This window comes from Marmota marmota, unplaced genomic scaffold (genome assembly GCF_001458135.2).
Source record: "Marmota marmota marmota unplaced genomic scaffold, marMar, whole genome shotgun sequence".
NCBI lineage: Eukaryota > Metazoa > Chordata > Mammalia > Rodentia > Sciuridae > Marmota > Marmota marmota.
The window spans coordinates 26,603,723-26,617,093 of NW_026000142.1; the positions used below are offsets into that span (position 1 = coordinate 26,603,723).

At 36.5% G+C, this 13,371-nt stretch overlaps 1 protein-coding gene across 1 annotated transcript in view; it reads left to right on the top strand.

Moving 5' to 3' along the window:
- Reln (reelin) overlaps positions 1-13,371 on the top strand; it is a 470,436-nt gene that overhangs the window by 408,039 nt on the left and 49,026 nt on the right. The window contains exons 43-47 of the mRNA XM_015488375.2: positions 1,009-1,229; positions 3,068-3,215; positions 5,459-5,717; positions 6,590-6,839; positions 7,683-7,851. Coding sequence (XP_015343861.1) covers positions 1,009-1,229; positions 3,068-3,215; positions 5,459-5,717; positions 6,590-6,839; positions 7,683-7,851 — 1,047 coding nt within the window. The remainder of the gene's footprint in view (positions 1-1,008; positions 1,230-3,067; positions 3,216-5,458; positions 5,718-6,589; positions 6,840-7,682; positions 7,852-13,371) is intronic.

Consider the following 13,371-nt stretch of genomic DNA (forward strand, 5'->3'; position numbering starts at 1 on the left):
ACCATCGAAAATGTGAAAAGGGACATATGGACATTGGCTTCTACAAGCTTCTACAAGTGAGGAAATTAGCACACTTTTAAATAACTCCAGCTATGATAACTATAATAATGGAAATTCCATCAAAACTATGGAAGGGATATTGAGAAATAAAAATATTAGTCATAGATCATAAGACCCAGCAATTACACTACCATTCTACCCAAAAAGAATTCAAAACACTTATTTAAGCAAATATTGTACTATACACAAATGTTCATAGCATCACTATTTACGGTAGCCAAAAGGTGGAAACAACCAAGTGTTCATCAATTGATGAATAAAAAAAATGGTATATTGATATAGTGGAATATTATTCATTCATAAAAAGGAATGAAATTTTGATTCTTGCTAATGTGGATGAACCTTAAAATAATTATGCTAAATGAATGAAGCTGGACACAAAAGTCACATATATTTCATTTCTATGAAATGTCAAAATAGGAAACCCACAGAAATAGAAGGCAGATTAGTGGTTTGTCGGGGGCTGGGTGGGCAAAGGGGGTTTCTTTTAGGGGTGATGAAAATATCTCATAACTAGATAAAGAGAGACAATACGGTGACTGTGTAAATGCTGCTGAACTGTACACTTTAAATGGTTAGTGGTTAATTTTATGCTATATGAAGTTTACCTCAATTTGAAAAATTAAAAGGTTTGTTATGCAGGGTATACATGATAGGGATGGAATCTTCATTGAGGTATGAAGTATTGAAAAAGGTGGGCAGGTCAGGTGGTAGGATTTTTACATATTGATAGAATTGCAATGGGCTTGCCAGAAGCAAGAAACTTATTGAAAATTTTCTGGAGATTGGAGAATGTAGTTTTGTTCCTGAAATGGCAGATTATATTTTCTGCTTCTTGATTGTGGTACACAGGAGGTAACTTCCCATTGCTTATTGATCAGACGTGTTTACTCTAAAGGTGTATTGTTCTGTTGATTCATTTTTTAAAGACTTGTACCTCTTTTCCAGATCTGTACGTTTCAGATGGTATCAGGGATTTTACCCTGCAGGCTCTCAGCCAGTGACATGGGCCATTGATAATGTCTACATTGGTCCCCAATGTGAAGAGATGTGTAATGGACATGGGAGCTGTGTCAATGGAACCAAATGTATATGTGATCCTGGCTACTCAGGTCCAACCTGTAAAATAAGCACCAAAAATCCTGATTTTCTTAAGGATGATTTTGAAGGTAGTCTTTTCATAAATTCTGTGTAACTTTATGAAAGAACTTATAAATTGAGTATCAATTTTATCAAAATAATTGTAAACACTGAAGAGTTCATTTAGTTCTGAATTTATTAGGGTTCCACTTTTTAAATAATCATCAAGAGCGAACAGGACCTTTATAGAGAAAAAACTAAGGCCATTTTTACTTACCCTTTATGTCACATGTAACTTCTAATTAATGAAAATTTTCGAAAATATCTCCAGAAAGTTAGTCTTCTTGGATGGGAAGAAATGATTTATCAGAAATCTAACTTCCTTTCATTGCTTTCCCAATAACTCACTAAAGAACCTCTCATCGCTTTTTGGAGCTTGCTTTTAAACCTCTAAATCCAGCATCATTATATGTGAAGATAATGTCACAACATAAAAAAATGTACATGATGTAATGATTATATAAAAGCATTTAGATTGTAGATGCACTATGACCAAGCTATGGAAAAATATTTTCTAAGAGAAAGTCTTGTGTCATAGCTATCTATATTAGGATAATGAGATTAAAAATTTTTCTTTGTTTTTCCCAAATTTTCCTTAAAACTATATATTTATGGGTTTACAGTACATATTAAAACTAGATTTAGGTATAGATAAACAATAGAACATTATACTGCCATAAAAAGGAATGAAATATGAATACATTTTAAAGCATGAATGAACTTTGAAAACACTATGCCAAGTGATAGAAGCCAGCACAAAAGGCCACATGGTATATATTTCATATATATGAAATATCCAAAATATGTAAATCCATAGAAACAGAGAAAAATTAGTGGTTTCCAGTGGGTGGAGGTGGGAAAATGGGGAGTAACTGCTTAATGGGGGTACAAGTTTTCCTTTTGGGGTGATGAGAAACTTGAACTACCAGCAGTGATGGTTGCACAACACAAATAACAACTTAATGTCACTGAATTTTTCACTGTAAAATGGTTTAAATGGTAAACTTAATGTTTTGCATATTTTACAATAAAAATATATGAAATCTAAGATGAATAGCTGAATACAGTTGAAAGCTGACTTTCAAAACATTATTTAAGCCAGGCACAGTAATATACGCTGTGATCTCAGCAACTTGTGAGCATTAGGCAGGAAGATTGCAGGTTCAAGGCCAGCCTGGGCAACTTAATGAGACCCTATCTTAAAATAAAAAGGGCTGGGGATGTGGCTCAGTGGTAAAAACACCCAGAGTTCAATCTCCAGCACCAAAATATACATACATACACACACACACATATTATTTAATAGGAGCTATTAAGTTACACTAAAATTTCTTCTATTAAAACCATGTTTTTAAAAAATCTTTTGTTATCCCTGCCTAATACTATCCTCACATTAGAGAGGACACAGTGGAAAGACTGGTGAAAAGCCTGTATATTCTCCTTCACTTTGGGGCCACACACTCTGTGACTATGTAGTATCATTTTTTTTTCAGTGTGGAATAATAAAAAAGAGAGACCCATCTGGCCAGACTATTAATCCTCAAGGAAAGATTTTTCCTTCTATCATGTGGGCTCTTAGATTATACTAGCCCAGGCTAAACAATTCAAATAAACTAATACGTTGAAAAGGAGCCTTCTCCCAAAATACACTTTAATATTTATGACTTTATATTTAAAAACTATATGGTGGTGCTGGCAGTGTAGCTCAGTGGTAGAGCACTTGCCTACAAGCCCAAGGCCCTAGGCTCAATCCCCAGCACTGAAAAAAATAAAACAAAAAGTACAAAATGTATTTACCATATTCCTTTTAAAATAGAATAATTATACTTGGGGTTCATGGGTAAACTACATTTCCCACTTTTTTCAGGTCAACTGGAATCTGATAGATTCTTATTAATGAGTGGTGGAAAGCCATCCCGGAAGTGTGGAATCCTTTCCAGTGGAAACAACCTCTTCTTCAATGAGGATGGCTTGCGCATGTTGATGACTCGGGACCTGGATTTATCTCACGCTAGGTAATCATTGGAAGACTGCATTGTAATGTATGATAATGGACCTAATCAAAACAGAAAGAAGCAGAGAGATCTCAAGGACAAGGCCTTCCCTTAGAGATGCTGGACTTCTTCCTGGTGGGAGCCTCCATTAAGACACAGTTCATATCATTTCCAGTCAACACTGAAAGATTAGTTCAATAGCCACATCAGAAATGAAGTACAGCTAAACAGACAAAACCTAATATCTATTCTTTTGTAAGTTTGAGACTGGCAAATGACAATGTTTGATTTACTTTAACTTCAAGAAGATGATATTGCATCTTCTTTATCCACATTCTACACACTTTTCATTAGTACTTGGACTATGCAGAAATTATATACATTTATTATAACACACGTAGCAAAGAGCTTAGTTGAAATGCAATACATCCTTAAATTATTCACAGTTAATTTTATCTCCACTAGCAATTTTATTTAAGAACATTTGAGGCATGACCTTATTCTTTATAAGCATCTTTCCAATGATTCACTCACATATTCTAAGAAGTCATTTTCTAAATTGAGCACAGTCACTCAGAAACAAACATTTTAAACTGGCTCAGAGGATTATGTCCTGTCAAGATGTGTATCCCTTGATCATTTGATGAGCCAAAAACTTAAGAAAGACAATTTAACATGTATAAAATGGAACCCTGACCTATTTTTGCAAGTGAACAAAGAAATCGTGTTTTTAGTTTTCGAAATATTTCAAAGTATCTTAAGATATGTCTTACATATTCATTGCCTCTTCCACCTAAATCTTTATTGATCATACATTTTATCACACTTCATATAAAATACAATTCTATCTGTGATATAATAATTTTGCAGTTATAGAAAGTAAGACTTTACTTATATTTATTCCATTTTAATATATATAGTTTAACTTGATACATTTTACTTCAGATTTTCACAGAAGCTAATTTCTCTAATTTAGAAGTTACTAGGTTTTTCAAATAAGTAATTCTGATATGCTTTTTCTTAACTACCAACAACTTGGTAGTTATTTTATTACTAAATTAATATAAACATATTCCTAATATAAGTAGACTATATTCTGAAAATCTTTCTCTGTAAATAATTAATGTTTTTATGAGTGTAACTATCACTAGGCACTAGCCACGTATGTTTTCTTTAATCCAATGTTAAAAGCTTCATAATATAGCTCATCTCAGTAGCATGCTGTGTAGGATTTGCATATATTGACCTGACAATGCTTCATGTAAGATCCCAATTTTTCCAGGGTCATGAGACAAATAAATGGAAGGTGGGGAAATCATGAGGAATGAATTTTTTTTATATGGTACTGATAACATTTATTATGAGCCCCATTACATTTCTCGTGTTTGGCATATATGTTGAGTTCTACATGAAATTTATTCTGTATTACCATCTATCGTAGTGTCCAGACCAGGCACCAGCAGCTTGCCTGCCAAAGATAACATGTGAGCTCGTTTTCACTGGCACCCCAGCTGCTTGCTACTGCTCTGTCCACCTCCCTGCCAGCTAGGAAAGCTGCCACTGGCTGGCTGCCACAGTTCTCAGCAGCCAGCATCATCCATCCCCCGACCCAGCAACAGATAGAGGCTGGCTCAGCTGGCTACCACCAACCACCCACACCCATGCTTCCCTGCCTCTGGCACAAAAGACAGAAAAGAGGTCCAGGCTTGACACACCTCTTCCAAAACTGCCTGGCCTTTTGCAAAGAGGTGCTACAACTGATGAATTTAAATGTGTCTCCCAAAACCAGTGATACGAGATCTGTAAAAGTACTGGTGAAACCTGAGAATTGATTTTGCTGATAACGTGGCATAATCTCTATTAATTCCATTCTTCTACTTTCAAATACTAAGGACTAGAATCCAATTTATCTTAAGTAGATAACTACACACTCCCAAATTAGAACAGCCTTTGGATCCCTCCCATCATCTTATGGAGCAGCCAAAGGGTGCAAAGAATGCTCACTTCCCTCAGATTCTCCTCTAAGGAGAGATTTGAGATCCAAATATGGGCACAGAATTGCCATTTTTCACACTTCACATTTAATTAACTCCCTTTCACATTAAAAAGGAAAATCAGGCTTTGAAGTGATTGCTTTGGACATTCATTAAATCATCATTCCTTAAAGCCATTCATTCCCCCCACATATCTTTGGTGCTTGTATTCTGTTATAATATGGATTTCTCATTGAAGTAAAAGTCTACAGTAAAGTTTACTAATGTCAGATTTGTGCAGTTCTTCATGAGACTGGGATGTGGAAAAGGTGTTCCAGACCCTAGGAGCCAGCCTGTGCTTCTACAATATTCTCTCAATGGTGGCCTCACCTGGAGTCTCCTTCAAGAGTTTCTTTTCAGCAACTCCAGCAACGTGGGCAGGTACATTGCCCTGGAGATACCTTTGAAAGCCCGTTCTGGCTCTACTCGCCTCCGATGGTGGCAGCCATCTGAAAATGGGCACTTCTACAGTCCCTGGGTTATCGATCAGGTCAGTCCCTTCAGGATTAACTATTTTAATTTTTGTCACTTGAGCTGAACATGGCCTTAGAAAGCATTTAGTCCAATCCCCTAACTCCGTATAGGAAGTCCAGGCCAATTTAGTGACTTGCCTAAGGACCCACAGCTAGATTAGATAAGGGCTTTAGCTTCCTTTCATTCTCTGGTCCCTCAATTGCATAAGCCCATGAAAATAAACCATGCAACAGAAGGCCTAGATCCTGCTCATAAAGAATGCTGCCATATGGATCCAGCAACTTTATCAAGCCTGATACAAGGTTATAATTCCCTGAAAGGAAAATGTGCAAAACTGGCATTGGTGCCACAGAAAGTCAGCCATTTTCAAATCTTCTTTCCTGGCCTTTAAAGAAAAAAAGAGGAATAAATCTGCTCAACGTCTTTATGGACTGCCCTAAAGGAACTTCATACATAATAGAATAGAAAAAGTACCTGTGAACAAACAGTAGAGTCCATTGAATGAATTGGAACTGAAATGCCTCAGGGTACAAGTGTCCGTAAATAGAAATTTTACCTAGAAAATAATCACACGTAAGCCAAAGTTTGCTTTCCCAGCTTGGGTACATATAGTTTCCAAAGGCACAGTTTGGCCAGTGAATGCTGTGAATGGTTTTGTCAATCCTTTGATTTGTTTTCTCTAGCTTCTTGCCAGATGGGCAAGCAGACCACATAAACAAGAGCATTCTGAAAGGCCCCCTAACATTATGCTAGCTGTATAGTGCCAGCTCTGAACAGACTGGCAGATTAAAACAAACAAACAAAAAGACTGAACTTTCCCGTACCTTAAAGCCAAATTGAGAATTTAGGGTGTTGCTTTTTTTTTTTTTTTTTTTTACTCTATTTTAGATTCTTATTGGAGGAAATATTTCTGGTAATACAGTCTTGGAGGATGATTTCACAACTCTGGATAGTAGAAAATGGCTGCTCCACCCAGGGGGCACCAAGATGCCCGTGTGTGGCTCTACAGGTGATGCCCTGGTCTTCATTGAAAAGGCCAGCACCCGTTATGTGGTCACCACAGACATTGCTGTGAATGAGGATTCATTCCTACAGATAGATTTTGCTGCCTCCTGCTCAGTCACAGACTCTTGCTATGGTAAGTCATCCATCTCCAGACAGGGCCAAACATCTGTGGCTGCCTCTGCTCTAGGACCATTCAGAACCTCTGATAAGTCCATGTGTGATACATAGATGAATTGTGAGTTTCTGAAATATTATTGAATTTTGTCTTCAATAGGTACATTCTGACTCAAAAAGTTAAAGTCCAGTAAGTGAGCAATATGATTTTTATATGTACTTGTATAGTCATGAATTTTAAATCACCAGCAAAATTGACATTCAGAATTCCTGTAGGAAGGTCAAAATTTGAGAATTCTGCTCAGTTTTTTTAACTATTTAAAGACTGATCATTAAAATATATAATTAATATATTCTCTGTGTGTTAATAATTAAATGAACATTATACATTAATTTACAGTTATAAATTATATAGCACTTAATGCATTTATATAATTTATGTTACTAGTATGATATTAAATTATAAATATATAACATGTATAGCTATGAAGCAATAATTTTGCTGTAATCGCTCTGAAAGTTTCTCATTATAAAGGAGGATTCAGCAAAATTTACTTTTTTCACTAGATCATATTTCCTTGAAATAAAAAGTATTTCAATATAAAAATTTAAAGATAATAAATAATGTACAGAAGTATTTCAATATAGAAATTTTAAAATAATAAATAATGTACAGAAATATTTCAATATAGAAATTTAAAAATAATAAATAATGTACATAATAAATAATGTACAAAATATGGGGAAACATTTCAGAGTAAGAAACACAAATATAGGGAAAAATCAAATTGACATTTGATTGAAAATAAAATATAGAAATGTGATAAGTGACTATGGTTCTTGGGTCTGTTTCCTGTTGCAGCTATTGAACTGGAGTACTCAGTGGATCTTGGATTGTCATGGCACCCACTGGTGAGGGACTGTCTGCCTACCAATGTTGAATGCAATCGCTATCATCTGCAGCGGATCCTGGTGTCAGATACTTTCAACAAGTGGACCAGAATCACTCTGCCTCTCCCGCCTTACACTAGGTAGGGATGCTTCTGCATGAACTGACCCAACTTCCATTGGCATATTTTAGCACAGAAAGTTTAAATGGGATAGATGAGGTTTTGTTACCTGTCCATGGTACTGCTATATATGAACTATTAAGGCAATCTTAATAAAAATAAGGTAAGCTTGTTTTTGTGGTGACATTATTCTGAATATTCCCAAAATCAAGGCCTTTACTTTAAAAATATTTTTTAAAGAATGGCCTATAGAAGAAAACATTGGCTCCATTAACCAACTTTTTCAACCAAATTTAGAGATGCCAAGAACAAATAATTTAAATAGGTCAGTTGAACACAAAATAGATTTAAATTGAGCATATTTGCCAGTTATACTGACATAATGTAGTGAGCATTATCATATGAATGGATGTAGCAAATAATTTTGTGTTAACATTAGCTTCTGCTTTGGGAATTTTATTTTGAACAATATCTTGAGAATCATCACCCGGAGCATTCTCTTCTGTGAAAGACAGTTGTAAATGCTTCATTCACTGTGTCTATGGGAAATGGTCGTGGCTTAAGAAAATTGCCTGGTAAATGCTGGTAAAGAAGTCGAATCTAAATTACCTGTGCACTTATTCTGCTATTCGGGTAAGGCAGAGGATTAACTGCTTAGTAGAATAGTGTAATATGACTCTTTCACCATCGAAAGTACGTCTTTATCATAGGAAAACTTTAAAAATCTTGATAGAAACTCCTGTTCCCTCCAAGAAAATAGTGATCAGTTTCTGCCATTAAGAAAGAAGCAACTAACGCAGCATGTGGAATAAGAGTTATAGTTTGGTCTCATTATTGTTCTGTCGCCTCCCCACAAATGAAGAATGAATAAATCTCTTAGCAAATGGCCATAAAATCCAACCATTCATCTGGATGTAACTTTTCTTGGGATTATCATAAATGTGATGGTTTCAGTTACTAACAGCCCAGGGCTGCTTTACAATTGCTGGCTCAGAGGCACGAGGCTATATTAACTGTCAGCACACTTGCCAAGTTTAAATGAGATACGTGAGATTTTGTTGCTCGTTAAAGGTATTGCCATGCATGAATTATTAAGGCGATCTTAATAAGTAAAATAGAAAAAAAAACTCCATTAAGGCAGCAGTCTTTTAAGTCTTTATGAATTCTATGAATTATTACCCAGCTACTCGGCCGCATTTTGCAAATAAGCGACATTCTAAGATTTACTCCAGCTAGTCATTATACCCTGGAGTCTTTTACTCAAGAAAAGTAATTATTTCTCATCTTTTAATCTATCTTTTAATTGTCTCTTGCACATACCCACAAGAATTTTGACCCTTTCAAATGATATTTGAAAAAATCTGGTGAGCATTCATTTACTCCTCTTACCTTCTGTTACCGTATTGAAAATTTGCAGTTTGTTTACTGTATTACCCTCAAGGCTCATGTTGCACAATGGTCTTCAAGGTGACACTGTCTTATAACAAAGCCCTTTGGGTAATTCAGAAAGAAATGTGCATGGTTGTAACCCAGGCTGGACCCCCTTCTTATCATGCTCTGCCACATGCCAAAGATCATTAGAACAACATGCCAGCCTCAGAGCACTTTCCTCAAACATAAGTTAACATATCTATACTCTGTCAACTCTTAATTCCCCTACATGTTAAATATGGCATGTTCTTGTTTTAGGTTAAGCTGACTGTCTTGTGGTCTGGAAATGTGTTCAAATGTTAAATGTTTATGTGGCCCACCAGCCAGAATTGAGGATTTCAGTTTGTAGCTCTTTGCCATAAATAAATGTGATGTTGACAACTTAAAATCTGTGCTAAATAAGGGTTGGGAATGACTGTGACCATGTGACATTGCCGCTTTCTCCACTCACTTATCATGTGACCATAGGTTAGGATCCCAGTATTTTTGCCACAGTGGTAGTGAAAGTAAACCAAAGTTGATTGTCCACAAATTAGCATCAAACCATTCATCAATCAAACTGAAATGGTCAGTAATCATCAGTAGCAATTATTCATTCATGAAGCAAATTATCCACTCATAAAGCAAATACTTTTGAACTGCTTAATTATGCACTGGATCTTGGTGCAAATGAGATGTATCTCTGCCTCAAAGACCTTTTAGGTCAATGAGAGAGTTATTAGCCAGAAATACCCTAGTAGTCATGGAAGTAAATATACAATCCAACTATGCAATGATGGAGATCAGATACATGATGCTACAATATTGGATGTCATAAGGAAATTTCATTTGATCAAGACCATGGAATAATTTCTCAAGAAACTGGTAATTTAGGTAGGATATAAAGGGTGAATGGGAACTAATTAGGTAAAGAATAAGGGTAAGAGTGTTCCAGGTAAGAATAATGGCCTATCGTAGGAGGAAGTGAGCATGTTTGAGATACTGTACATGTGGATTAGGTAGGGCAGGCAGAGTAAGGTGTGAGATGATGTCAGACCATGAAGAGCAGGTTTTATTAAAGATTTGAGGATTTATTATAGGAACACCAAAAAGGCCATGGGACAGGGACAGGGAGCCATGATCAGATTCAAATTCAGAAAAGCTTATTCTAACTGGAATACAAATTGGAGGGGATAAGAATAGATGCAAGGAGGCTCCTAAAGAGGTGGAAATGCTTGTAGTTTGGACTTAAGAAGAGAAGTGTAGAAATTTAAGAGACAGGGAGACAAGAACAGTAGACCAACTTGATGATGAAATGAACATGGGAAGTTGAGGGAAAGGGTGGCATTGAAGGTGTCTCCCTGGTTTCTGAGTTGCAGAACTGAATGGATGCTGGTCCTTCTCACTGGGAAGGGAACATTGAGACTAAACAGAAGATACAATACACTGCTGGAGGCATTGCTATATTCAACAATAAATAATTGGGGTAGATTTATCATTTATTCTTTGCCTTACACATTGGTTAGGTTAGATTTTCCTGGAAAAAAGAAGATGAATGTGTAGTATAGGAAGAGCTCTGCCTTTTCAGCCCTGTGAGTCTGTAAACAAACTATAGACAATTATTACTGAAGTTTCCAAACTTCAGTTTCCTCATCTGAAAAATAGAGGTCCTTTTAACCATACCAAAAAAAAAGCTAATAATTGTGCATGGAAGTATGTATAGCATTATAAATCATTTTTACTTTTATGAATTAACCGTATGATCACACTTGTTAACCATAGCCCAAGTTTATTGTCAGATTTAAAACGAAGAAATCTTCTGAAGTCCCAGTGTAGCTTCCCAAGCATGAGCCCATGGTTCTGCTTTGCCACTGTCTTAACTCATTGCCCTAAAGGAGGTTACAACCCATTGGAGGAAAATGAGAAGTATACCTAAGGGACAACTTAAACATAATTAATGCTGTGTATAATTTAGAGCTTCACTGGGGAAGAGCTAGAAATGCTACAGATGTGGAAATGAGAGAAAGTGTTGAATTGCCAGAGTTACAGGGTTTCATGGGAGTGTTGAACCCTGGACTTGAAGAATGGCTAGGAATTAGGTGGGTAAAGGGAAGAACATTTTAAAGCAGGGGAACCAGCTGAACAAGGCAGGAACCTGTGGACATGATCCTGGAAGAAGCACAGGAGTTGCTGATTAAAGCAGAGGACTCATATCTGGAAGCTGCTAGTTAGTAGAGTTGGGTTAACTTGCAGCAAGCATTGAAGCAAGGAAATGGGGTTAGACTTGCAGGGAAAATGTACTACTCTGGTGTTTCTTGAGCTGGCAATATCCTTGTAAGAGAAAAAAAAATGGAAGAACAGAGAGACTTAAGAGAAGGTGGCAGAGGTGTTATGCTAATGACCTATTGATAAAGGAAGAAGGGTCAGGGCTACAGCTAACACGGAGGGACGAGGTACTTTAGTTAGAGAAAATTTTAAAGAAAGTTGATAAAATTCAGTCACTGACTTCTTCTTCATTAGACTCACAAGAGATGTCTCTGAAGTTTAAAGGCTGGCAGGTTAGTGAGAAGAAGTGTTGTAGTTAATCTTTAAACAAGGTGGTATCAGCATCCAAAGTGTTGTAGTTAATCTTTAAACAAGGTGGTATCTACTAAATCTACTAAAGTAGATTCCAGGAGGGACAATATGGCAAGTTAAGTCAAAATTTGCCAAATTAAATGTGATGGCTGGAAATACATAAGGAAATATCTATTTGCTAGAGAGTTGAGAATCTGAGCCGAAGGGAAATTTAATAAACTTTGGAGGTATGAGCATGGAAGTGATAGACAATGCTATCAAACTGCATCAGCTCTCCACAAGAGAGTTTTCAGAAAGAAAAGAGAGGATTCCTAAGTGCAATAACGGGAGTGGAAGTGGTTAACAAAGGAACTGAGAAGACTCAGTCAAAAGCCAAAATAACATGGTGGCCATAAGCCAATTCAGAAGAGATTATCAAGCAAGAAGAGATGGTCCTCAGTGACATAAGCTACAGAGAGTAGTAGAGAAAAAAGTTTCACAGTAAACTTACAGGATTTTTCAATTAGAAGATAATCAGTGACCTTCAAAAGAACAGTTTCAGGAAGCTACTGGAAATAAATACAGTTTGTCTGGCCCCAGAGCCCATGGGCTTAACCACTATATTAGTACTACATCTTTATTACTTGCCTAAGAGATATGGTCCTAGGAGAAATAGGAATGGAAGAATGCCAAGAGTTCTTGAGAAAGACTGAAAATGGAGACAGAAAGATGCTAAAATCCATTTCATAGCCCCTCATCTGAATCTGCCTCCTCTTCTTTACTAACCCAGTCCTAAAATAACAGGTAACTCAAATGGCAAGGGTTCTTGAAATGTCACCTGAGAACCAGGGTGGGTCAATGGAAGGGCAGGTAATTCAAATCCACCGAGAAAAAGGGGGCGGGGGGAGTGATCACTGGAAGGCTCAGGTGTGACATGGCTATTTTAAGTCACAGTTTGAAGATGATCTATTCCTTCAACTAGCCCTCATGACCCTGCTGATACCACCTTGTTTAAAGATTAACTACAACACTTTGGATGCCAGGTGGTTTTAGCCACAGCATGGAAGCTACTTAATGTTTGCTAGAGGTTCCAAGGAAAAGTGGGAAGCAAAAGAAAGGGTGAACTGTGGAAGGATTGGGGTAATGGGAAGAGGGTGAAGGAGGCTGTAAAATTTTGCAAGCAAATAAATTTATTGAGGAAGGATATTTTCCAATGACATTCCTACATACTATAACTACTAGCAAAGAAATGGAGTCATACTAAGAAAACCAAATAACTAAGCTTAATGTTTGCTGGGTTCTTCAAACATTCAAGAATTAAAAGTTCATTTTATATTATGTGTGTGTGTATTTGTAGATGGACATAATACCCTTTATTTTATTTTTTTATCTTTATGTAGTGCTGAGGATTGAACCCAGCACATGCTAGGCAATCACTCTACCACTGAGCCACAAACTCAGCCCTACAAGTTCATTTTTTTAAGGAGAGATTTTTATTCTTGCCCTCATTCTCTTTATTTCTGTCAATTGTTACTTCCAGCATAATAGCATCTTTTGAAAACCTTTTTGCAAGCA